Source organism: Poecile atricapillus, chromosome 16, assembly GCF_030490865.1.
Source record: "Poecile atricapillus isolate bPoeAtr1 chromosome 16, bPoeAtr1.hap1, whole genome shotgun sequence".
NCBI classification, from domain to species: Eukaryota; Metazoa; Chordata; class Aves; order Passeriformes; family Paridae; genus Poecile; species Poecile atricapillus.
The window spans coordinates 7,405,159-7,431,929 of NC_081264.1; the positions used below are offsets into that span (position 1 = coordinate 7,405,159).

At 42.2% G+C, this 26,771-nt stretch overlaps 1 protein-coding gene across 3 annotated transcripts in view; it reads left to right on the plus strand.

Annotated features, from left to right (window-relative positions):
• ARVCF (ARVCF delta catenin family member) overlaps nucleotides 1–26,771 on the plus strand; it is a 136,393-nt gene that overhangs the window by 25,325 nt on the left and 84,297 nt on the right. For 2 of the 3 annotated variants that reach the window (XM_058851801.1, XM_058851803.1), the window contains exons 2-3: nucleotides 18,296–18,334; nucleotides 25,900–26,058. In XM_058851801.1, the coding sequence (XP_058707784.1) occupies nucleotides 18,296–18,334; nucleotides 25,900–26,058 (198 nt within the window). The remainder of the gene's footprint in view (nucleotides 1–18,295; nucleotides 18,335–25,899; nucleotides 26,059–26,771) is intronic. The other variant, XM_058851802.1, reaches the window with a different exon arrangement.

Genomic DNA, 26,771 nt, shown 5'->3' on the forward strand with positions numbered 1-26,771 from the left:
ACCCAGTGATTGACTTCATCTACATCAAATCACCTGTAAAACAAAGTAGTTTTATTGGTGTCATTTAAGCACTTCATAATAACTTACTTGTAAAGCCCCTCTTTTGACCAGGAAAATGTCTCTTTGCTGTAGACAGCTGGTCCTGGCCTGTTAATCTGTCAGAATGACTGCTGCTGTTGTGCTTGGCTGTTCCACAGCCCAGGGAAATACTTGGGCAGATTTTGGTAGGTAACCCTTGACATCCTTCAAGCGCAAAAACGTTTTGTTTCTAAGCTCAGGATATATCTTCATGCAAAGGTAGTGGAGTGATTTGGATGGCTCAGCTGGAGAGCAGTTACTGTGTGTTTGTGGGAGGAGGATGATGCTGCTGGAAGGCAGCAGCTCTGGCTGCCTGCCCCGGAGCCAGCCAGCAGATCCTGTGACACCAGCCAGCCTCACCAGCACAGCAGATGGACACACCAGAGCTGTGCAGTAAAGAGGAGTGATGGCCTATCCTGAACCTCACTAATGATTAATTAACATGGAAATCAGCAGCAAGGGTGCAAAGAAGAACGAACAGTTTTCCCCAGAAGGACCTCTATAAAGTGAGTGAGCTGGTGAGCCACAAAAAGGACTGAAGAGGCTTTGTAAGCAAAGCATGTAAGTGTGTGGACAACAGACAGTCAAAATTGGTTGTAAGACTAGAAAATTTACAGAATGCTGCTCTGTTTTCCTCCTCACAATCACATGACTGGGACACTCCTTCAGGATTTGTACTTATTACAACAGCCATGCTTTTCTTACTGTCCATGTAAAGAAGGAGCAGGGAGTGAGATTTGACCTCTGAGTTGTATGTAGAGCTGGCTTCAGTTTGAAGACTAAAGAACTTTTTTTACTTTTCTGAGAAAAAGGTTTTTAAAAAGCACATGGTTTCTGCAAGAGCAGGAAATTCTTGGAAAGTTCATGTTAATGTTAAGATTGAACTGAGGGACTTCAATCCATTGGAAAAGGCTTTTCTCACCATGTAGGAATAAGAAATAAATTCCTGTAATACTTTACCTTTGTAGATACAGAGCTTTAATTTGCTTACCAACTAAAAAATAAGAACTTCTCTAAGCTATCTCCTTTGTAGTTTACTTTTTGCCTTCCTTTGTTACTAGCCTGTATTAAAGAGTCCAAGAGATGATTGTGTTGATACGTCCCAGGAGGAAAGGAGCTGCTATTAATATAGCAACTTCAGCAAAAATTTAGATTAAGCTTCATGGAATTGAAACTGGGTCTCTACAAATAATCTGAACACTTACAGCTTGTAAAGCTTCATGTAAAGAAGATAAACGTGTGTCTCTGCCTCTGTTGATGGATGCCACTGGGGCAGTCTCTGTATATCCCTGTTTCTCAGGCTCTTTGTTATGCCATTGAAGGAGTCAAGAATCTCACTTGTTGTCCTGTTCCCTATGTACATCTCTTAAAATGAGCAATCCCTAGGACACAGTGCCAAGAATGCTGAGAATAGCAGTGATGGACAGCAAGTTGCAGGGCTAGCGAGTAAGATGGTTTATTTTGGCCCAGTGCCTTTTTTTGAAAGGGACTGGTAATAAAAACTCTGAGCAGAGCTCCTGTGAATTATATTTGACAGTTGGAGAAGGTTGTTATGAAAGGCAAGGAAGAAATGGCTCCTTTGACCAGGTGGTCAAAGAACTGGCTTTTCACAGTTACTAAATGGGAGTCAGAGTGCTTCACTAAGGTGGGGTGGGCAGTGAAGGCCCAGAGAGAAAATGCTGTTGAAAATACTGAAGGAGACAAGAACCTCTGCAGGAATAGTAACTGATGTTGAGAATTTAAGAAAATTGACCAGCATATTGAGTGCTTAGGGAAAGTTTAGCAAACACATATGAATTTTAGCTGAATTGTGGGAAAAAAGTGTGAGACGAGGACAAGGTATGGCCTACAGGGCCAGGGGCATTGTGCTAGTGAACTTCAGAGGACTATCAAGTTTTTTGCTTTGGTTGTTTCAGTGTTAGATATTGGGATATTCTCATTGCCATGAGAGAGAATTAGTCAGTGTTCATGGGAGTCCTGTAGTTTCAAGTCCAGTGGAGTTAATCCTTCATGTTTGAGTTCAACAACATTGTGACTTTTAGCAGGAGCCTAAAGTGATACACAACATCTGTGTAGAGCATTGCTGAAATTCCTGATAAATGAGTTCCAGAGGCAACCTTCCATTTGTGGGACATTTCACAAAATCTACCACACAGAAAGAATAAACTTTTCAGCTGGGCTCTTCAGTGGCCTGAAAAGTTAAAGAACCAGAGTCTTCTCTTTGGATGATGGAAGAGACAAGAGTCTGTTTGTCAGACACCGATCACTTCAGACTTACTGCTGTTGCTGACCACCAATGTGCCGTGTAAGCTCAGGATGACTGGAGGCACTGAAGCACTGGGGAATAATCTCTTGACAGTCTGTGCCTCGGTTTCCTCTTCTGTGAAATACATAGCCTTTAAAATGAATGCTGGTTTTGACTTTCCCGTGATTTGGAGAAGGTAGTGATTGTGAAACGTAAAATATTTTTGGAAGGTCATTGAATTATTTCAATTTATATTTCAATTTACAAATGGAAATAGGGCCTTTATTTGCTTGGGACATATGCAGTGTTGGAGAGCTGGTGATATCCCTGCTTTTGTAGCAAGGTCATGTCTGTCAATACCATCCAGATGTGTATCCTCAGGGTTTGTCTACACATGGTTTGCACGGCGTGGTGTTAATAGCTCTTACGTTGTCTCCCAGCAGGGTCCCACCCTTGTGCTTTCACCTCTGTGTTTATGCCCTTTTGCTGCATTCACACTGCTTTGTCTTCCTCTCTTCATCTGTCTTGTTTCAACAATTTTGGGGGAATAAATCTTGCATCCTTTCCCTGTATGGGAGGAAAAAAAAGAAATAAAAATAATTATAAAAAAAAGTACTAAGAAGCCCATCACAGAATGACAGTGAATAGGAGCAGACCTGAACCTTTTTATCTCTGTGATTTCTTCCTAGCAGCAGAGAAGCAGTGTAAATTTTAGGATAGGTAAAAGCAATGCAGGATTAACGGTCCCAGAAGTCATCTTTATATTACAATACTTGTGGTATTCAAAATGGATTGATCTAAATGGAGAGGAGCAGGGGCACAGCGTTCTGTTTGTACTCAGTGCACGGTGTCACAGGAATGGCAGTGCCTGGGTAGGTGCACTCGGGTATTGCAAGACAGGAAGGTCAGATGCCTTCTCTTAGATGACATTTTGTCATCCCTGTTCTTGCTTCTTTTGACAAGTACCAGGTGACTTTTAGTTAAGCTCAGGAAAAGGTTATGAAAGGTTTTTCCTCTTTGCTGCTGAGTGGAGAAGGGACGCTGTGGATGTGCAATGTGGAGGATGAAACCAAGCATGTCCTCTTCAAAATGTGCAATGTGATACTGCTGTTGCTCAAGGCATCACTACTGAACTTGGTGTAGGAGATAACTGCTTTGAGCCAGCATGGCCACATTCCAATCAAAACTTCATTTTTTGCCTGATTGTGTTGGCCTGAGCAAGTCAGATGTTCCCCAGTTTTCTGACCCAGTTCTGTTTTGTGCCTCCGGGACAAGGTCTCTTGTATGCTTCTTTTAAATGTGTTTGTGAGAGTTCCAGAACAATTTCAGAGATGGGGGAGAGTAGTATAGAACACAAGAAAAAGGATAATAAAAGCTTCCAGTTGTTTTTTTTTCCCACCTCTGACTTTTCTTCTGATGTGTTTTTCCCAGCTGAGGCAAAATGTTCCTTCATTTGAGCTGTTGCACTGCCATGGGTTGAGCAGAACTGTGCCTGAGACTTCTTGGTGTAGGTGATAGCTCAGCGATGTTTCCTGATGAAAGGTGTCCTGCATCACCAAGTGATGCCAGCTCAGGCTGGGCCCTCCATTTTAGGGTAGCTGCTGTGGTTGACCTGAGTTGACTGCTTGAGCTTCCTGTAAGATCTTTAAAATGAGGTGTGAAGAAATAGACAGAAAGTGAATCCCATGAGGTTGTGAAAAAACAACTTTTGAAAGATCAGAATGGCTCTTAAGGTACAGGAGTGAGTGACAAGGGAAAAGCTTGACACTACCCACTGCTGCTGATGTAGCATTCAGAGTGCAGCTGCAAAATGGGAAGAGAGCGCGTTTTTTCTAAGTTTTGCGAAGTGGCTGAGAATCTATGGCTTAACTGTAATGGAGTTGTAATTCAAAGATGCCCCTTGTCACTGTGGTTTATTTATCCTGGTTTATAACATCCAATTGGGAAGTTTCTCTGCCTTCCAACGTTTTGCTTGCCTGATACTTAATTGTGCTTTGGTTGTACAAGACTTGGCTCCTGACACAAATGATGCCACATTCATTTAATAGATTTGTGCTGGAGATGAATTTTCCTCTCAGTGCTAAATCTGGGACACGAGTCAAGTAGGTTCTGCTGGCCTAAACATAGGCTAAGCCCATCACTGCAGGGTCAAAGTTCTGAACAGGATTTTGTAAGTGCATAAGAGCTGCTTCAGTTTTTTTCTTTCTTTCTTAATAACACAGCTGCGCTACATAATGTGCCTACACAGCAGTTGGGAGGAAAAAATCTACAGACCAAGATGGTTGGCTTTTGTTTAATGTTTTTAATTGGCAGTTGGTGTGCTGTGTAAATTCACCCTGGCTGTCCTAACAATATTTGTGCAGATTTTAGTATTTTTGCTTTCTCGCACCCAAATTATTGTAATTTCTCAGAAGAGCCTATTGTTTCATGTAAAATTTGTGTACATTGTACAGTTGCACTTCCGTGGCTATATTGCAATATAAGTTTTTGCCTCCTGTGTAAATCTTGAGTTTAACAGCCCTGGTGCCTGCTGAAGTAATGATCTGCATCATTTCAGGTGCTCAGTGAACAGTCAAGAGGAAAGCGTTTGGCAGTTCCTATGCTGTTGCTGCATGGAAAATCTGTTTCGCTACTTTCAAATGCTTAAATTCATTATCAGCTTAAGAAGCTTTTCTTGCAGAAATTGAGGGATTGGTTAATTACTCTGCTTTAGTTGCAGTCACAAATGGTACGTTCTTGCCCCTTCCCAGGGTACAGGTGGTTCCATGGCTAAAAACTGCAGTGCGAGGGAGGGCAATTAAAGGGAATTATTTCAATAAACAGTTTGTACTGAAGCCTTTGACTCCCCACACCCACCCACCCTGACCGCTGTTTGGAAATACTTGAAGAAAACACCACTCCCTCAGTAGGAACTCTGTGGCTCTGGCTTTGTTTTGATTTGTTCCAGTTGTGTTTTGCCACTTGGAGTGATGTTGTGATGGGCTTGGCCACCAAGTAAAAGGCTCCCAGACATGTTGCCATATCTGTTTTTCTCCAAGGCTCCAGCTATTGCACTCCAGCTGAAGATTAGCTCGCTCCTCAGAACCGGAACAGAACAGTGTTTGAACTGCTAATGCATCCTCTCAGGCCAGTCCATGTGCTGACTTCAATTATCACTTCCAAGAAAGGTGCCCCTGTTTGAGGAACACTTAATCATATGCTAACATTAACAGAAAAAGGTGTAGTTATCTTCTGAGCTATATAAATGCCAAACTGAAATGAAGCATGGAGAGGTAAAATGTACTTTTTCTTAAGGGAATCACAAGTGCCATGCCTTTCTGAAATGGAATGGATGCAGGATATAATTGAGGTCATGTGGGAGGTGCAGGAGGTAGGAGGGCACAATTCCTTGTGCTCTCTTGAAGGTGTGTTGCCCTTGTTTCCCAAGTGAGCTCTATTGTGTATTTATAGAAATCCTGATTTTTCAGAAGAACAGTTGTTGCAGCTGTATGCAAAATAATGAATTCAGAAGCAACAGGTGAGGAAAAGGGGAGTGGATTAATAAGGAAACAATTCACCTGTTCTCTCCCATTGAGAATGTTGTCCTTGTTCATGCAGAAAGGTGACCTTTTTTCCTGAAATAAAATTGGAAAATTGGATGTAACCATCCCAAAAATCCACACAAAGGCTATGGAGGGATTGATGGCGGAAGAGACAAGCAGCTCTGTGAAAGCTGTGCTGTATTGAGCTGTGGAGTGATCGAACAGTCTCAAGGGGGTCAGAGACCCCGTAAACCTGGGCGAGGCTGCAGGGGACAGGTCCCCAGTGGGCAGAAGGGGGGATAGGCTGAATGGGTGTCTTCTGTGTCTGATCTTGGCTAATGCTGAATGAGCTTATTATTTAGATGTTCATTGTGAATTAGATAAACAGTGAAATAATTAACAAAGCAGGCACTTAAATGGTTATTGCATGGTTTAGAGCTGACTTTATTTAGATGAATGAGGTACTTCATTCTACTATTAGCTGTGCCCTAGCATAAAGGATTTTTTCCCCCCCCTCTCTTTTTAATGATTGAACACCACAAACAGAAAATGCACTGTGGCTTTTGCTGGAAATACTGCACAATAGCCTGCTTCCTTCAGAGGGAGTTCATCAGAGACTCCCAGTGACTCACATGCAACTTCTGAAAATACTGTCTTAGTTTTCTCAAATGTCAAAAAATTCTCAGGGTGTTTGATACAATAGAAGTGATCATCAAGTCATGAAATGTGGATACTTGACTTACTGTCTAATTAGAGCACGTTGTAGCACAGTATTCCAGGTACTGTTGGGGTATACTTAGAAGTCTGTCATAATTTCTGATGTTCTCTGAGCTGCTGATTCTTTTTCCTCAACTAGTTTTTAGACCCAAGTAATCAGTCAGCAGAGGTGCTCACACTGGAATGCTCATGGGTTCTTTCTGTAACCCCTGGTCAGCTGTAGGACTCCAGATACCTCACACTCAGTTACTGGACCCTAAACTGCAGAGCTTTCATTTTTCACTGTACCTCATAATCTCTTTCTGTGTTGTGTGCCTTTCATGATTCTTACTCAGTACAGATAATTTAACAAGACTTGCAAGCTGTTTGCTTTAGCTTTCATTCTTTCACACACACCATGTGTAGCCCATTGCCTCTGCCAATGAAAAAGAAAAGCAGTTACCAGAGGTGTAGACCTCTGACCTCAGTTCTGCAGGTTTTCTCTTTTACCTGTTGCAGTACAGAATCCTGTCTGTGCAGGGCTTGGATCTTGTGAGAAAATTCAAGGGCAGTCAGAGGGGTGATTCAGATTACTGCAAAAGCTGACCGAGTTTCTGATGCTCTAAGGTATGTCACAGATGGGATTTTTCCCTCCTCCTTTTATTATTTTTTTTTTTAAACAACAAAGGGAGAAAGACTTATGACATTGACCATGACTGTGCAGACCAGTCCTTGGAGTAGATGCTCTGTGTACTCTGTCTGGCATGGTTTTCTTTTTAAAGGTGTTACCAGAGAGACAAAATGCAGCAGTTACACAAAGCCTGCCTTGGGAGAACATTATTAGTAAATCCCTAGATATGAACTGTTCTTCAGAAATATCGATCAAGGCAATTTTATTTCCCTTTCTCCTTTTGCATGGGGAGGGTGTGTTTTCATCTGGCCTTCCCTTACTAAACCCTTCAGCTGTTTGGTACTTCCCTGGTCATCTGGCTATATTTTGCTAAGACTCCTACCATTCCCAGAACGTCTCAATGATCAGGAAGAGCAACTGGATGGAAAAAAGGTTCGTCATTTGTCATAGTGGACTTGCTCCATCAGAAAGCAAATTTCAATCAGGAAAGAAGGCATTTAAGCACACTCTGTAAAAATGCTTGATTTTATTTTTTTTTGTACTTCATATTTTTCTGTGCTCCATATATGAAATTGTCAAAGATTTTTGGTATATTCTACTAAATTCCTATTGGAAATCTAGCTGTGAATTTGGACAAAGATGTATTTGGATAGATGTGCTGGTCTGTGTAGTCTATTTAAGTGTAAATTTTATACATTACAGTTGTCCTTGCATGGATTTTATTATTATTAAAAGTGGCTTCTCTCCAGAGTAATTGCTCTGCTTTACTAGTGGTTTAATTTTATTTCAAAAGAGCATTGTTTTTCCTCCAGGACAGTATTTGCGTCAGGAGTTACACCGAGAAGCTATAGCTGTACCTTTCCTACAGTCAGCCTCCAGGTAATGTACAGCTACAAAGACATCAAGGACTCATCTGACAACCTGTACTGCTGAAAGTTGGACTCAGAAACTTTTTGAGAGCTTTTGCTATATTTATATCTTGCAGAAAGTCACTAGCACTTCTTGTCTGGGGAGATCTTTGCAGGACGTTCCTTTTAAATCTGTTGTGAAAAACCTTAGTAATACTTTCTGTTTCAAGAGCAGAGAAGCAGATAGGTGAGCTAAATCTACATCACGTCTTGGTTCCACCGATGGCACAAATGTGGATTTGGAGATAAATTTAATGTAGCTGTGGCTTCTTCCCTGTTTACCAGACCTTAACAGGTGTATTCCCCCTTCCTCTGTCCGATGCTTTCATGTTGTGGCAGTTGAGCTGCTTTAGCTCCTCGTGGCTGGCTGGAACAGGCTCCCCTGGAATACCTTCAGAGCAGGAGCTGTCTGGCGGGGTCTGAGCTGGTGCTTAATGGAGTGAGCGCGGGGCGCTTCTGTTGCCAGTTGCCTTTCGGGCCCTGTTCAGCCATTCCCCAGAGCTGCTCTGCAGATATGAAAGAACAAATATGACATTTTTCAAAGGACCAGGCAGGAGTCATTGTGGATGTCGTCTTTCACCATCAACTGAATTGTGTCTGCATGCAGATCTCACTTCAGCATGGACCTCATCCAAATGCCTCCTCAGTCCTCAGTGTCCATGCTCCCAGGGTGAAGCTGACAGTACAAATCACATCTTCACATCTTTTCACCTAGTCTGATTTATTTAATAAACAGATGAAATTATGTTTGCAAATTAATCCACTGGATAACAGTTACCTTGCATGACAGAAGACAGGATTTGATCCGGCATGCACTTGGTGTATTTGAAATAATTTTTCTTAATCCTTTGATTAAAGCCTTTGACTCCCCAGCTATTCTGCTGAGATTGAAAAATACCGCAATGTTTTAATATCTGTAGCTGGATTTTGCATGATATTCCTGTTCTTTTTTCTTCAAAGCAAGCAGTGAAGAAACAGAGGAAAAAGGAAACCCCAACAGCTGTGCATAGTTGATATGCTCGGGAATTAATCATTAATGTCTTGCAGGTGGGCAGCAAATGCATTATGAAGTTTTCTGTATCTGCGGAAAAGATCCCTTCAAGCCTGAATCCTTGAAGAGCAAATAGGTGCCTCCAGGAACAGCTCAGTCTGTACACAGGGGGTTATTGAGGTTATGCTGATGTGATGTTGTGGGTACTTACTGCTTCTCCAAATCTTTTCTGTAGGTTTGTGCTGTAAACCAGAGTGGCTGGAAACTGAACATTTACCATTTTTTGCTGTTGTATGCCTTTTACTGGCATCTGGAAGAGAAATACATCCTCCTAAATTAGCTGTCAGAGGACTTAATCACTGGGTGGGGCAGATACACTGAATTAAAGAGGAGCAGTTTATTGCTTTAAAAGAGGTTTGCCATCTCTTGGAAAGATGAAGTGCTGTACCTGGTGCCATGTGGCATGTTACAAATCTTTTTGAAACAGCTCTCCCAGACAGGAGTTGTCATCCCACCTTTTCCATCTGCAGTGTTCTAACCACTGCATTGTGCACTAATGTTTTATACGGGTCACTTCAAAAGTCTTGCTTGTCATAGGCCCATTATCAAGTGAAAATATGTTTGCCAGGCAGGTAGCACAGATCCTGCTGACTCTGTTTGCAGCCTGCCTTACAGGAGATGTTATTTTCTGAAGGTAGCTTTAATTTTTACATACTTGTAAAGAAATTATTAACAAGGCCTCTGATTTTATGTCTCCTTGCAGCATGTTCTGCTGCTCACCAGCATGACCATTCTCTTCTGCAGGAAACTGTTTTGAACTCAGCACAATCACACCTGTTGTTATTGATAAATGTTTGTGATGTGCTTTAACCCTTTCCTGCAGCAGAATTGACTCTAAGTTGTACAGTTGGGGTATTAAGCTGAAGAAACTCAAGCCTGTGCTAACTCTGAAGAAACTCAAGCCTGTGTGTTTACAGGAGTGTGGTTGTAGGACTGCTCTCCCTCCTCTGCTACTGCAGGCTGAGCACAGGCCATACAGAATGAAATAATGCCATTATAACTGCACCTGGCCCTTTCTGGTGCTGTGAGAGCAGTTTGTCTGAATTATGCCAAATTCCTGGTCCTTGGGCCTGTCCAGCTTACAGTAAGCAGTGTGTTGTAGTGGTGGTACAGTGGTAAAATCTTGGAACAGAGTATGTTAATATAGCTGAGACACTCCTTTTCTACTGTAGGCATCAACTGTAGACTATTTCTGAAAGGGAGCCAGGGTGACCAGTGTCGCCTGCCTTGGGGATGCTGTTGCTGCAGTCTGAGTTCACCACTGGGTGTGGTAATTACAGTTGTTGATATTCAGGTTTCTGAATTGGACTCAGTGGGTATTGTATACGTGAGGGAATGTTGAAATTGGAGACCTGGACTAAATAAACATCAGAGGTCTCTGAATCTGCTAGAGAGGCTGCCATAATGAGTGCTTGTCCTCCCCTACTCTAAGAAAGGGTTTTCTGGTCTCTGCACTGTGGGGTGCATCCAGGGGGGTTAGGAGAGGTGGCACTGCAGTGGAGGAGGAATGTCTTAGAGAGTAAATTGTCTCTCTCAGGGATGAGGATGCACAGCCTGTGCTGTGATGTACTTACAAGAGGGAGGTTGCAGGACTGCTCTGCCTCCTCTGCTAAGAGTCTGAGCTTACAGAGAGAGGCTGGTGCAGGATGAGTGCCTCAGTACCAGGAATAACAGGAGTTGTGTGACACTGACATATGATGAATAAAGTTTCTCACTGAGAGATTGGTAACTTTAGAAAAAATGATGTCACTGCACACAGTTGTGCCAGACATAGTCAGAATCCAAAAATACCTCTCCTGCACTGATGAAAGGGAGCGGGAGAGGATGTGATGGATGTAAAGGTTAGTTTGGTAGTAGTGGCTGCAATTGCTAGGAACAGGTTGGTGTAAGGAATGTAACAGTGTGTGAAAGGATCAGCAAGGGTTACTGCAGGTGAGGGGCCAAGAGATGAGTTGATGGCCTCAGATGAGCACTTCTTTCTGTGCCTCTGCTGTATACCACACTGCTGGCTGAAGTAAGGGCGTGTGTTTTCTTTTTAAAAATTATTATGGATTAATTATTATTAATTGTCTTTTCCATGTATTCTACCATAGATAGATACACTGTGAATTTGATGAATACAAAAGCATACATTAGTTTTTCAGATTGACTGAAGTGTTCTGATGAACCTCCTGGGTAGTCACCATGCCCGACGCCTTTCTGTAACAAAAACAGGGCTCCAGTCTTAGAAGCACAGCAGGGCATATGGGGAGCCAATTAATTCAGTAGCTATTAATTAATAAACACATTTCCTCTGGGGAAAACCTTTTAGCACATCCACTGTTTGGCCCGAGATTGCATGCACGCATGAATGGATAGCAAACACGCTTTCCTGAATTGTCACTTGTTATTTCTTGATGGGCTGAGGAGTGTCTCCTCCAGACTACTGCTGCCAGGCTTTGGGAGAACAGACTGCAGCTAATGCTCGAGCTGTCTCTCAGCCACCAGCATTCTCACACAAGTGATGTCAGCACACGCCTCTTTCCAGCCTGGCCCCGCGATGCTGAGCTGAGCCCGGCCAGCTCCCGGCAGTCTGAGGTCTCTTTGTTTGGAGCTCCCTTCATCCGTGTGTGCGTGTGGAGTGATCAGCTCTGATACAGCTACTGTACGTCCCGAGGCACAGACCTACCCTAGCAGAGCAGAGCTGCTGTGGAGTGGGCAGGGCACTGCAGAGCCTTCCTCTTCCAATGCAGCAGCTGTTCGCATCCCTCTGTGGCCCTGCACTTGCTGAGCAGGGTAGGCTGGATAGTACAACACTGCAGGGCAATTCACCTGAGCTCCAAACCTCCACAAACTCGTGTTTTTAGAAATAAATCCATTGTTCTGTCATCACATTCATATTGCTCCAAGGGTGAGAACAGTGAACACTTATGCTGGAATCTGATCATTGATGATGAAGATGTTAACATCTCTCCACCTCCTGATAATGAATTAGTTCTCCTGTAAAACTTTTTAGGAGAAACAAGATCCAAATGGTTTATAAAAGCTTTGTGCTGCTGACCATTTGAACTTGCTTGACTGTTCAAACTGCAAAATACTGCATAATATTATAAGAAATTACTTTCACTGATGTTTTTTTCTTTGGGTTGCTGGGTTGCTGCAGGTGTGACAGTAATGTTCTTGAAGCAACTCAGTGATTTGCTCTGAAGTTGCCATTTTAATGGTGTAAAATTGCATTAGATTAATTACACAGACTTGTACTGAAATTTGCTTCTATTGCTGCTGAGTATGAAGACAGAAACCTACTGTGGAGGTGAGTGCAAATCCCTACAATGGAAAACCATCTTCATTGCAAAATACGGCAGTGCTTTAGAATGTGCAGCCTGCTGAGGTGTGAGCTTACCTGTAGAGGACCAGAAGTGCTTGTTAGTCTGCTTTTATGGTTTCTTAGGTGCTTAATATTACATGAAATACTCTCCATTAAAAAATGGTATTATTTCTTGTGGTATATGTGCAAGAGTGAAGTTGTGAAGAGGAGAATTTTTTTCATAAAAGTCTGTAAAGAATACAGAGGCATCTCTGATGATCTCACTTTTAGAGAAGTTATGGGCATAAAACGCATGATGAAAAAATTTTACCAATTTTATCTTTCAAAAGAAGTAAAATTTCTAAAGCATTTAAAATTTAAATATGCTACTTGAACTTTATGGAAGAAATAGTTAAGCCCCCTTAAGTGCTCACTCACTGTGTGTATATATTACTTATCAAAATGTTACCAGTCTTTTTCAGCCACATGTGTAACCTTTCCTACTTGGTATTTGCAGCCTGTATCCTTAGCAGTGAAAAATACTAATCCCTGATGAGTGCAACTGAAATGGTAGGTGAAGTCAGCAGAAACCTTTCTACCCAGTGAGCTGGCAGGGTGTGTTTGTAAGCCAGCAAACTGCAGTGCTTTGCAAAATATTATAGATCCAAAAGCACAATGAATTATGTCTACCAGATTCACAAAGCTGGGATTAAGAATAGCTGTAACGTCTGCTGCTGAGGGTATATAGAGCACATTATCTGGTCTATTTTCTGGGTTTCTAAACACATTTCAGATGGGTACTAACAGCCTGTTATAATATATTTGGTGGCTTTTGTTAAGTGAATGATATGGCTATCCTTTGGTTTCATGTCATTTTCCAAATGGAGCCATGCTCTGTTCAAACTTCTTGGCAAAAGCAGGTCTGTGGTTTGTTCTGTGATCAGAGTTTGCTGATGATTCCTTGTTCAGGAGTCAGTTTAATTTCTGTGTGTGTGAACTGATAAATGGTGGGAGGCTGTAAATGCTGATGTGTTTGGTCACTGTTGACACAGATAATTGAATTAAGTGTAGAATCAGGCTAGCTTTCTGCCTGTGGGGTGTGAAGTGTTCATGGTGTTGGACACAATTTGCTGTTCAGGATGGATATCTTTGTCTTCCACCCGGGTAGCTAGATGGGTACATTTGCTCTTCCTGACATGCTGTCATCCCTTGTAAGCAAGATTTATTAATTTGGCTCCATCTTTGTGTTGTGTTGTTCTTGTGCTTCCCTGGTATTTGTGGCTCGGGGCAATATTCTCCTCCCAGTCCTCGGCTCCTCTGCTGGAGCCCTGAGCTGTTCTGCCCGGGGGCTGGGAGTGCTGGGGCTGGCACAGCAGCTTCTGGTCTGGGCCATGGATTGTAATACAGCTGGATCTGAGCTCTCCTCCCCTTTCTGCACTTCCCCAAATTAATTGTTCACATGCCACTATGGGACAGTTCAGACCAATTCTGTTCATGCTGAGGAGATCCAGAAGAATCCCCAGGTCACACACAAGGCATCCTGCTGTTGCCTGAGAGTGTTCACTTGTGTCAAATCAAATGGTGGGCTTGTGCTCAGGCTTCTTGTATTTTATAATCTCTTCAATACAAGATACACATCTAATGAGAGCTTAGCAACAAAACATAGTCTAGGCAAACCACATAAAAAGCCAAAGAATGACATTAGGGTGTTTGGAAAGCCTTAATAAAGAATCTTAATATACTGCTGTGTGTGGAGGGAGCTACTGTTCACCAAAAGATTTATACGGTGAACGAAAGCAGTGTTAACAGGATGGAATTAAAAACTGAAATATTTCTTTCATGCTTCCACCCTTCTCTTTTCCTGCCACTTTTTTTCATGTGAAAGCAAATGATTTGGCTTCCACATGACACTCTTCCCTTTTGTAGGTTCTGTATCTTCTCATTTTTATCTGTCTTTCCCTTTCCCTGATGTACCTTATTGTTTGGTTTTGCCCTCCCTGGACAGACGTAGGCATTTTATAATGCTTTTGTCCCCTGCTCATCTTTTTTTGGTGTTCTTCAGGCTCCAGCCTTGCTTTTGCACCTGTTTGCCAAGTTTACCCTCTTCCATCCATATGTTTATCTATTGCTAACTGTCATACTCCTGATTTAGCAAGTTGAGATGTAGGATATTTTGGATTTCTGTCAGATGAACTTACTTGTTAACAATTTGTTAATATAATTGGCAGGTTAGTCCAGGTGAACAATCCTGACTTGTGGGTTCAGCAGCAGCTTTTTGGGGATGTTTTTTGCTGCTGGAGACTCTAGGAAGGTATTAAAAGACACTGGCTTTCTCTTGGGGAAGAAAAATAAACCCACAAGCTGAAAATCAAAGTAGGATGAACCCTGCTGGTGTGTATTTCTGAGAATATTCCCAGTGCTGTGCTCAGGGTGAGTCCTGGAGGCAGGAACAGTGTTTATGGCAGGGTGTTCATTGTGGGTGGTGGACTTGCTGCTGCTGAACTTGCAGTGATTGAGTCTGTCTTACTGTTTAAAAAAGGTGGGTGGGATGACTGTTTATCTTTGATTCCTTGTGAAGAATTGGGAGAAAAATAACTTCATTTGAAGTCTGGGAAAGACATCTGTGTGTATAGATGATCCCAGGACAGCTAATGCTTTATGGAAGACTTTGGTTTATTTCTGCCAAAATTTTGGTAGTGGAGGTGGGTCATAGGGAAAGCCTTTAGAGGAGAGAAGGCAAGACTGGGAACCTGGGTGCTGCATATTCTGCCAGAAGATGTGAAAATGGCATGCCCTGTGCAGACCTGATTTATAAAAGGAGTCTAACACAGGAGGATGGTTTGTGAGAAAGGGAGGCAGTCACTGCTGCCAGCGTGCGTGTAGGGATTTAGGCGCTTCGAGCAGCGCTGGCCAGAGTGTGAGCAAGCTGCCTAGGAGTTTACTAACACACCAGATCCTATTTGCAGCCTCAGCTTGGCAGGGCTTCTCTGGAAAAATTAAAGATTCTGTTTTCTGGCATCAAACCACAACAGGGAGTAGGAGGGAAGTGCAGCTGTCCTGTCCTTAGGTTCAAACAGCTTGTCTTGCCAACTGCAGAGTAGCGTAGCCTTCAGAGCATGAGTTTAGTTTTCTGATGGTTGTTAATAGCAAGTCCTTAATTTCATCCTGATCTTTTGTTTTTATCTGTGTGTGTTTAATTGAGAAATGGCTCTCTCAACATCCCGCTGAGAACCTGTTTAAAAGTGATTTAGACTGCTGACTCTTGGGCTGTGCCTTGTCTTAGTCTTTGTCATATTTGAATTTCATTGTGAAGTCCCAAACAAAAGCATATCAGAAATAATAATGAAAAGGGTACTATGTAAATAATTGAGTGTTTGGCAAATGTGATAGGATTTTGCAGTTCCAGTACGTTCATGTAGAAGAGCTGACTGTATACATGGTACAGGAGGAGTCACTGGTCGTAGAAAGATGCCCATTTCCAGCAAGTATGTGGAGCCATTAGCCAGAGCTGATGACAAATGGAAAAAGCCAAACACGTTTAACTAAGAAATTGAGAGCTATTTTACTTTGCTGGTGAAGGTATTTACCTCTGGGCAAGTGACTTCCACCTTAGCTTAAATGACTTTTTCCTTTTTGAGATTCATGCTCATCATGCAGCAATAGCAATCCTTGCTGAATGGCCTGACTGTCGATAGATACTGAGCTCTCATTATAAACTGAATGGAGCCAGTGGTTTCCCATTAATTTTCTAGGTGACAGTGCCTGGATAAATGGTGCTCATCTCTTTCCTTTCCCTTCAGTCCCTGGTTCCTGCTGTCCCACGGCTATTTCAGTTATGCTGGCTCCACAGGTTTTTGGGAGCTGTGCTATGGACAGCAAAGGCTGGGGAATGGGCCAGCCAGTCCTTCCTGGGCGATGGTTGTTTCTCAGTTGCCACAATGCTATGGTTTGCAATTTGGCCTTACTTGAATTACTGCTGAGAAGGGGCTCACTGGTGGGAGGAGAGGGAGCTCCTTAGGCCAAAAGATGAACACACATCATTAACCCTTCTCTGGCCGACAGAAATCTCTTCATTGCGTTTAAGTGTGGTTTCCTGAGGGCAGGCTGAGGGGGATGGGGAATTACTTCACAAACTTTAAATAATTTATTCTTAGCCTGAAAAATCTTCAGGGTGTTGTAGCAGCTAAGCAGGAGCAGTTGTGTGCATGCATGTAAGCACCTCTCCATTATCAGGTTTATAAGTAAATAGAAACATATTTTTTAAGAATAATTAAGTCCAACCTATTAAGGAGCAACGTTTTGCAATGTGTTTCTTCTTTACTTTCCTATATCAACTTGCACAATTTACACTCACTGTCTTAAAATTAAATGTGTGTCTTGTCAGTCTTCATCACAGACACTGGCATTGGTTAAATCTTTCTCTCTGAAGAGTTCTCCATCTGCTTTCCATTATACCTTTAGGCACTTGACTTGTAATCAAATCACTCCTTGACCTTCTTCTGAGGTTAATAGCTTGGACCTCAGGTGTGAAAGAGGGACCTCTGATCCTGTTCCCTGGCTGTTCTGTTAGCTGTGCTCTGAGCCCACTGCAGTGCATCCACATCCTTCACAGCTGTGGATACGAGAACTGAACAGGTCCTTACTCAGCATTTTCCCTCATATCCAAGTGCTCACTTTCATCTTTTTTTTTTCCTTTTTTTTTTTCTTTCCATAATGTTTATTGCTAATTTAGCATGGGCACACACTCTATTACCAGTGTGTGTGAGGGCTGACCATGTCCAAGTAGGGGTTATAAAGTCAGTCTTAGGGAATAAACAGAAAATATGTGAAATAAACAGACTACTGGACATCAGTGAACTCTCTTGAGTAGTTGAAATAGCACAGTAACTGCATTGCACTTGGAAAAAATGTCTTTCTGCTGGAATCTCTTCCATTTGGAAGATTTACAGCAGTAGGAGTGTGGCCTTTGGCTTTGTTGACTTGTTTGTGTCTTTTGGTGTTCCAATGGTCCAGAGACCTCCTGCACAGTTCCCTTCCTGCTGTCCCTTTCCTGCACTCTGGGGTTGCACAGCAGTGGGAGCCAGGCTGTGGCAGAGGCTGTTCACACCTTCCTGCTGTGCTTTGTTCAGGCCATGGCTTTCAGTGGGAGGCTGGAACTGGGTGAGATGCAGGGGGAAGAAGTAGTGTGTGATTTAACAGGAGTAATGTCCTGGGGAGCTGTTTGGACTGACACAGTCCTGCAGCCTCACTGCCAGCCAGACCTGCTCTGGGGCTTCATAGTATGAGACACTGGCAGGAACAGTCCTTGTGAGATGGGTGATTTGATTTATTGTCAATTGCTTTGTATTCCCTAGAATGAGAAATCATTTATTTTAAGGAACAGCTTTCTTGGAATGCAGGCTTAAAAAATCATCGGTGGTCTGTTTATTCTGTTTCACTCAGGATTAGAAAAACTTTTTTTGTTGTTGTTTTTTGGATTTTTTTTGCTTTTTGTGTTGTGCATTTTTCCACAAAAAGCGTTTTTGTTGCGTAGTTCAGATCTACCAGCAAGATTGTGGGTGGGTGAGGAGATGAGTTAAATTTAACACTGATCTGATGTGGCTCCTAGGACACTCAATGCTTCAGCCTTGGTCGTAATTCAGAGAATGCAGAGATGGTTTACATCTGCCTTGAAGTTAAAAGCAATTCTCTAAGGTAGTTTTGTAGCAGTGCAAGTAGGCGTGTGTGTGTTAGCCCAGAACAGGCTGTGTCTGGCAGGCTTTGGTTGAACTCACTAATGATGTGTGAAGGTGGCTGGGGTAGAGTCTGGGACACACAGACTGCATAAAGAAACTTTCTGCTCTCACCTGCCCAACTGACGGTTGTTTTTTTTGTTTTAGATGAAGGACCTAGCTTGTACTTCTGACTCCCATGTGCATGTAAGTTTGTGGACTTGATATCTAGTAATAAATGCATCCATTTAATTTGTGATCCAAACTCTGTGGGGCCTGGAAGAAATGAAATCTGAATGCTTGTCTTGCAGAAAGGAATGTAAAATTAGTCATCCCACACCACCCTTAATGCCAGTGCTGTAGAAGCAGCAGGTGGAGATGAAGGAAAAAACTTGGTGGAAAATTGTAATCCGTGATAAAACCTCGTCCCACTAAAAATATCCTGATTTAGCCTTAGTTAGTTCATCTGAAAGACTCCAGAGAGGAAGCAAGTCAGATCTGTTTTGGGTTTGGTCAAAGATTAGGCATGCAGATTTACATTGTAATTGTCTTGGGAGGTAGTTTGGCAAATTGCAGTGAACTCTCTGTACAAATCTTGGTGAGAAGCAGTCATTTCCTGCTAGTTTCCTACTGGGCAGGCTGTCCAGATAAACACTGGCCATGCTGTTGACAGTTAAGGTTAGGAGAGCTCTGTGTGCCAGGTGCTCTTTCTATTTTTGAGGTTTGGTGGTTTTTTGGTGTTCTTTGTTTGGGTTTTTTGAGGGTTTGTTTTTGTTTTGTGGGGTTGTTTTTTCTTTGTTTTTTGAGGGTTTGTTTGGTTTTGTGTTTTGTTTTTTTGGTTTGTTGTCTGTTTTTTGTTGGGTTTTTTTGTCCTGTATCACTTTCCTATTACAAGTAATGGCTTATTGCTTCTATTTTACTACTTGATCTTGCTGAACTACTGAGAGAAAAAGGGCTTGTGACTGTGGACTGAATGATGACTTGTGATACCCTTGTTATATTCTGGGCTCTACACAGAGTATTTACACTGGGGCTTTAAGGCCTGGATTCATCCTCCAGCTTTAATGCTGTCTTGAAGCTCTTGATACGATTTCCCTGCAGAATCAATGGCAAGAGCTGGATGTGTCTAAGGAAGTAATTTTGTCTGTGTAAGATCTGTTCTCAGAGGCTCCTACTCTTCTTTTTGACTAACAAGAAAGAATGAAGTTATCCTGCATTTAGATACCTTGCTAAGCTGCCTAAAGTTAGATGGTGTGAGGTGGAACCTGTTACTCACCCATTTCCCCATGTGGAAGATGCATGTCCTCAGATTTCCTTCCCCAGGAGCTGTTGAGGTGAGCAGACAGCTCTGTCACATTGCAGCGCTGTTGCCCTTTGCAGTGCAAAGCTGCCAGTGATGGTTTTGTTCAGAAAATCAAGGGGCATGTGTACTTTCCTGAGCATTACCTTAATGTAGTGGCACTGATTAACATGTAAGTTTTAAGTATATATCATCACATCTGTTGAAGTTGACTGAGATGTAATGTCTTGACATCCTTGGTTAAAACCCAGTCAATCTGAAAAGCAGGGCAAGGCAATAGTGAGCCCTGAGAGACACCTTGTCAGAGTGACAAATTGCCCTTTCTGATTCAAAGGACCAGCTCTGCATGGCAGAGCTAAACAGCTCCTGCAGAAACGGGAGGGGAGCATGGGAAAAATACCCTATTTGTTTAGGCCTTCCCATGTATTTTTTGTTTGTTGCTCAGAGTTGAAGCTCTTTGTTTTCCTCTGTCTGAAACAACTCAACAGCAGGTTGAGAGGAGCAAAGCCCCTGGGATTCTGCCTCTCCCACTTCTCGTTCTTATAAACTGTTTACAATCTCCTCCAGTTTTCTGGCTTTGTATGGAGAAGTTCAGTGGGTCAGCTTTCCCTTTAGCTTCATCCATCATTCCAGTCAATTAGAAATAGTTGAGGGCCAATTGCCCGGTCTTCCATTAACTGAGACACTTCAGATTGTTTAAAATAGCATAAAAGCCCTCTTTGTTGACCGTTGGGCAGGCTCTGGATTTCCCTGTTGATGGGCAGCTACCGCGTGGCTGAACAGAACCCCAGTGTGTCTTGCTGTACTTGAGGGTTGAATATTGCTACTCCAGGCCTTGTCTGAGGTTTGATTCCTTCTCCTTCACCTCCGCCTCTTGCTCTCCCTGAAAGGTGTGATGCCTTCAAAGGCTGAATTACCATGCCTGCTTCCAAAAAACCCCTCTCTTGTTTGTGGCTTTTCAGAACTCCTGTAGTTAAGGGTTTTCTCCAGTTGCTGAAATGTTCCTTTTAACCTTGGTGCTTTAAAAGCTCTTGGCATTATTTGTTCGTTGCTTGTCGTGTGTGTTTCTGAAGGACAAAGGAAGTGTGTAAGTGTTCAGGAAACAGTTAGTGCATTGTGGTGTGGGGCTGAGTTCATTCTGGTACCCTGTGCCAGGACAGCCTGCTTTCATTTGGGGCTAACATTTCCCTTCTGTTCTGAACTGACCAGCCGTAGGGTAGAGCTTGGCAGAGCTCTGGCAGAGCTTGAAGCTTTCTCATAGGTTGATGTGTTTGGGTTCACATTGAAGTGCACTGAATCCGTTGTATACATACATATACATAAATATAGACATATATATTTATAAATATAAACCCTACATTTTATTTCACATGAGAAAACAGAACAGCAGCTTTACTAAATGGAGGTTAGTTTATCTGCAGCAAAGTGGATATTTATGTATTCCCATATTTAAGTTATTGTCTGTATTGCAGACTCTCCTTCCAGCATCATGTGCAGCCTGGGTTTCAGTACAGGCTGGTCCATGTGCTTTCTGTTGTTCTAGAGCCATCCTGTTTGGATGTGCCATGGTTTGATCCCAGTTTTGGTGCAGTGTTTCCTCAGTCCTGATGAATTTGGGTAGGTCTGTGCTTTGGTGCTGAAGCCTTGGACCTTGCTGTGATTTTTTGAACTGGAGGAAACGGCCTGTGGCAGTCCTTAACTTAAGGTCTCGGTGTGCTTGCAGAAAGTGCCCTGCCTTGCAGTAGTGCAAGCCCTGCCGTGTATGAGGGCTCACCTGATTTTGAAGAACAAACTGAAAAGACTGGGACAGTCTCCTGTACTGCTGCCCCTCAGGTGACACAGGCTCAGCGATGGGTACGAGCTGCTCAGCTTGGGGTCCAGCTTTTGCCCTGCTGACATGCATGGAAAGCTCTCAGGACAAATCAGGCAGAGAGCACAGCAGGGATCTTGAGGCTATGGTGAAAGAAGGGGGCTCTGACAAGCCAGGAGGATGTGATAAACAGGTTTGAGAGTCTTCAGCTGCTGGGGAGTTAGGCTTTTTCTAGTACAAAATCCACCTCAAAGTAGGTAGAGAAGTTCTAACCCAAGTTCTACAAATGCCATCAGTGATTTGCTTCCTCTCTGATGTCCCAGTCTGATGCAGATCTCAAGACAGACTTTTTTCAGCAGCTGTGTGCCAGCAGACTTGCCTTTTGTGTCTTTCTCCACATGCCCTCAGCAAATAAAAGGATGTGACTGAGCTGGAAGTGCAGACCTGGGTGGGAAGGAGACCATTGGGGCAGAACATCAGCCTGAGACTTGACTCTGACAAAGCCATTGTTTGCTTGCTTTACTCTTAGAAATAATCTCATGCTTTTCAGGGATTGAAGCTTTAACAAGTAATTTAAAGAGTAGTAGAGGAGAGAGAATCCACATTTAATTCAATTAGCATTGTTGTCCAATGCCATTAATTATGCCCAGACTTGTAATGTGTTTCACAGGAGCTGATACACTTGAGCTTTGTCTGTGCTGGGGTTGACTGAGGACAAGTGTGTCCACTGATGTAGAATCCAGCCTTTGTGATTTGCAAAAACCCTCAAATTTGGTATCTGACAGTAGCCTGGAGTAAGGAGTAGCTGGAATAGCCTGCACTGCAATCTTCAGAACAAAGAAGATCTTGGGGAGAATGAAGATTCGATGTACATGATTTCAGTGTTCTTGAAGAGAGGCTGTTTTAGTGGAAATAATAATCTCCTGCAATTTTATGTTATTTCCAGACTGTTTAAAATTGTTCCATAGGCAGAGAATAAAGAACTTTGTTTACTGTCTTGAAGTAGGATGTCTGATCCTCCTGGGGGAGGTTATTCTTTTATTAAAACATATAAAATAGCTACTTTGATGGAAATACAACGCTAGGAATTGAAATGGTGATGATTACAGAAGCTGTAGTATTCTAATGCAAAATAAGCCCTAGGAGATATGTGCCCTAAATGATAAATCACTGTTCTTTAACAAAACAAGAATTACTGGTATTTTATGTTTCTTGCTTATTTTACAAGGTCTTTAGCTGTTTCATCTGCGCTTAACTTTTACAGGCTGGAGGTAAATTGATTGTTGCTTTGTGTTTTAAATAGCGTGGCTTTTTTAAAGCACACTGGAGATGCAAATACAAATCAACAGGATAGGATTCATTTGGTCTCAAAAAAGCAAAAGTAAAAAGAAGAGTCATAACTACTGACACCACATGCAATAACTGCACTGGAACCTGTTCTTATAATTTGGTAGTGTTTTGTAATCTCATTGCTTTTGCTTTGAAAGCCACCAGTAAGGTAAATGAGTACATGTTGTTTTGAACTGGAATTAGCCTCCTCCTAGCAGGCAGGGAACCACTGGTAGTGTTATTCATTAGGGGTCTCATGTTCCAGCCCTATCCAGCAGCTTGTGGTTTACTCTGGATAATTAGGCATACCTGCCAAATGTTTGGAACCTGAGATGCTGAGGTGTATTTAGCAAAAAAGAGTGTCCTAAATACTGGCTTCGAAGCTGAGCACAGAGGAAGTAGTTGAAAGGGGTAATGTGTCCCAGTTTCTGCAATATGTGATGACCTAAAATCCTTAATGGTGGTGTCTAAAAACAGATAACAAAACCTTTGCATCTTTTCTATGTTAATGTTAGCTTGTGACAGCTCCAAGCTAGCGATGTAGAGAAAGTACTGGGCTTGGAGATGAAAGAGCCACCTGGTTCAGGCACTTCAGGGGTAAGCTGGGTGACAGGCTGTCCCCTTGGCTCACTGCATTCCTCAGTAGCTCACGTAGAAAGAAGACACAGTAGATGGTGACTGGGTACCAGTCTGTGTTGAGATATCTACCTTGAACTTTGAAAGCTTTTAGGCTTTCTGATGCCTAGGACAGTCTCTTGCTAACAATAGTTTTCTCTTGTAAGAATGCATATCTGTACCATATCTGCCTGAATCTTCATTTTAGAAGCAGCCAGAGGATAAAACCCAGCACAATGCTCATTTAAAGTCAATATGCTCTAGCTTGCAATTTGCTTGTGTTTAAGTGCCCCGCTTTTAAGGTTTCCTTTGCCCACAGGCAGTCTGAATACAAAGGCAGATTCTCTTTTTTTTTTTTTTTTAATAAAGAAAAGGTATTGCAAAAGCTCAAACAACAAAATATTTCTTTCCACCTTCCATCTCCTCAGGTTTATTATCAGAAAACAGAGGCTGCCTCTATAAAGTCTAGAGGGGAACAAAAATATACCAGCACCGCAAGCAGCTGGAAATGAAGGTGGTGGATGAGCTGTGTGTGTGTATGTACATGTGTGAGAGGACTGAGAGGGTCCCACCTTGAAGCAATTTTGGCATTTGATGGTGAGGTTTACAGGGATAGTGTTGTGCTAAAACCCTCTACATGTAACTGATTTCTTTGTTCTTGGTAAGCTTTGGTTGAGTAAAGATGAGTAGAAGCTCTGAGTCTCTACGGTATTGCAGTATTGTGTAAATTATTCTCTTTGGAGGAAAGCTTTGCTATGGGGTGTGAGAAAGGGAGTTGCAGTTATAACTCAGTATCTTCAAGAAAAATGTGAAGAGAATAACATATTTATTGCAGGAGCAAGTTTCTGGAGCCATGTGCAGAAGACATGAAGTGACATCTGAACTCTACCATAAAGAATTCAGCATGTATCATAAGTTATTTGCCATTAATGATTTGAGTTCTGCAGACTGGAAAGAGTGATTTTCTTTAGGATTTCAGAAGCCATATTCTCATTGATTGATTCTGTAACCTGAGTTATTCTGTGGTATCAACAGAAATGGAAGTAGTGCCTTCTTGTATCACTTCTGGTGCCTTACCTTTGAAGGCTGGCTGTGTTGAATTTTGCCTCAGGTGATTGGCAGAGGCTTATTGTCATGGTCTTGGTTAATGAGAAATAAGAACTGGAAAACGAGAGCAGCTTTCTTACTGAAGTCTGAGTTCCAGAAGGTCAGAATACAGCTGTAAATAAAGGAAAAAGAAAAAGGAAAACTGATCAGGGGCACCTTAGCTTGTTTAAAGAGAAATTATAGATCATGCAGGAATTAAATACAGACCTTAACAAGACATTAGCTGCAAAAGGTCGCTAGGGGTCTGCAAAAAACATGGCACAGCAAAAGGGGAAATCCAAAGGCTATAGATGGGTTGAAATGCAGTTTTTCTAAATGATACAAAATTCAGTGCTGTAGTTTCCTGGTGATGAAGCTGTTCACATGTGGAAAATATTTAAACCTTTATGTAATTAGGCTGAGTACCTCTATTGCTGTTGTTGTTTCATCCCAACCCTTTGTATTTTCCTGTGATGTGAAGAGATTGAGTAGATTTGTCCAGAGTTTTATTTTGGCAGAGTGTGTTCACTTTGCAGTTGTGGGCTGTCATTCTTCTTGGATTTTTTGTTTTTAAAATATGTGTGTAAAAAATTTGTGTGTGTATATAGTCCTTAATAAAGGATATTCTTTGAGTGTCTGTTTGACAGGATGTGCCAACAGAAGCCCTGCTTTGACTTTTAAGCTATGTGTATCCAGATACCTTCAGGGCTTGTAATGAAATGATCAGTCTGTCGTTTCATTTTATGTGCCTGAGGATTCATAATGCTGGGCAAAAGCCTGAGTTCTCAGTGCATAAGCCGGTTCTTTATTGGCCTCGTGCTGGGAAACTTCTGAAAGACATTCATCTACCAAAGGGAGCTTCTCTGATTTCTCTGCTGAAACACACAATTGCATAAGAAAAAGGAAGGTTCAGACACCAGCACTGGTGAACAGCAGTGTTCTCTTTGGGCAGTAGCCCTGCAAGAACCCGCCTTTGATCTCCCTTCTTTCTGTTTAGATTTTATTATGTTGTCTATCTGTTATAAATTTTAAATAAGCTTGTAGCCAGTTAGACTTAGAGAAGATGTGGGAAGGGAAGCATTTCACTGAATTAATCTCTAGCCATGACTTTTTTGTTTAATTATCGTTGCTTTGGGCAGTTTGAGGAAGGTGTCTATTTAATTGTAGCTGTTGATGTTTTATAGCCTTCTCCAGTCTCCAGCTGAGTGTACTTCATCAAATAAAAAGAAACTTCAGTGGTGTGTAAGATAACTGCTCTGAAAGCCAGTGGGGCCTGTTCACTGCAGAACTGAAAGAATGTTTTTGCTGACAAAAATTCCACTCTTATGGTGGGCATTGAAGAGAAAGCTTAAAGGAGATTTAAATATAAGATGGTATGTTAGTCTGTTGCCTGTTAATATGAAGTAATTAATAGATGCTTCACGTGATTTCCGTTTGCTGCACAGCCCAGTCATACCAGCACAGTTGCAGCAAGCTTGTCTGAGACAGGAAATATTCCTGTCTCTGAATCTCTGCTTGCAAATTGTTGGGTAAAATGTGGTTTTTGCAATCAAAGAAGCTGAAATCAATGGAATAGCTATACCATGATGGTAGAAGTAAGAAGTTAATTTTTTTTTGCCTGCTTCTTTATAGGAACAAAGCCCCAGTAACCAGACTTCAATAGCAATGATGCAAGAGCCTCAAGAAATGGTGGAAGAGACAGTTACTGTGGAGGAAGACCCAGGGACTCCCACTTCCCACGTGTCTATTGTCACTTCTGAAGATGGAACCACAAGGAGAACTGAAACCAAGGTGAGAGGTTAATAACCACTGAGGAAAATGGCAAAGTGCCATCTAATCATGGAATAGAAATAGCAGGGAGTAGCCTGAGTGATGACAATCATGCTATTGTGATCCTCAGTGATTTTGAACATTGTGTTTGCCAGCAGAGCTGAGTTCAGGGCTTTTTCAATTTCACCTCTGTGTCTAGATTGCTCCCTATCAGCTGTGCTGATGCAGCTGTTCATGGAGCTGTGAACTGAGCAGTAGGAATTATCCAGGTTAACCAAATAAAAACACCAGAACCCTTTCTCAGGCTGCTTAGTCTTACAACGTTCATTTCATTCTACTGAAGCAGTTCACAGTATTGCTCTGCAAACAAACACTGATGAGTTGGTAAGGCTTGGCTGAGGAAAATGTCTTCAATTAGTGACAATCTATAATAACATATGTGATTATTCATTTGTCCTTTAGAGCAAGAAACAGCCTATGTAAATAACACTGTAGCATTTAACATCTGCAACAATCTTGTGAACGGCATCTTACTCCTAATGCATAGGGAAAGCTGGGTGTGCTCTCAAGTGACTGTACCTCAGGTTTGGCTGGATTACAGGTGTTGCAAATGTTCTCATTTTCCTGATACCTTTTTGTTCTTTGTGGAATGTGATTTTGCAGTCTCTGTTGAGCAGGTGCAGTGTGTTCATGGCTGCCTTGAATGCTTTTCAGTGCCACTGGAACATTGCAAA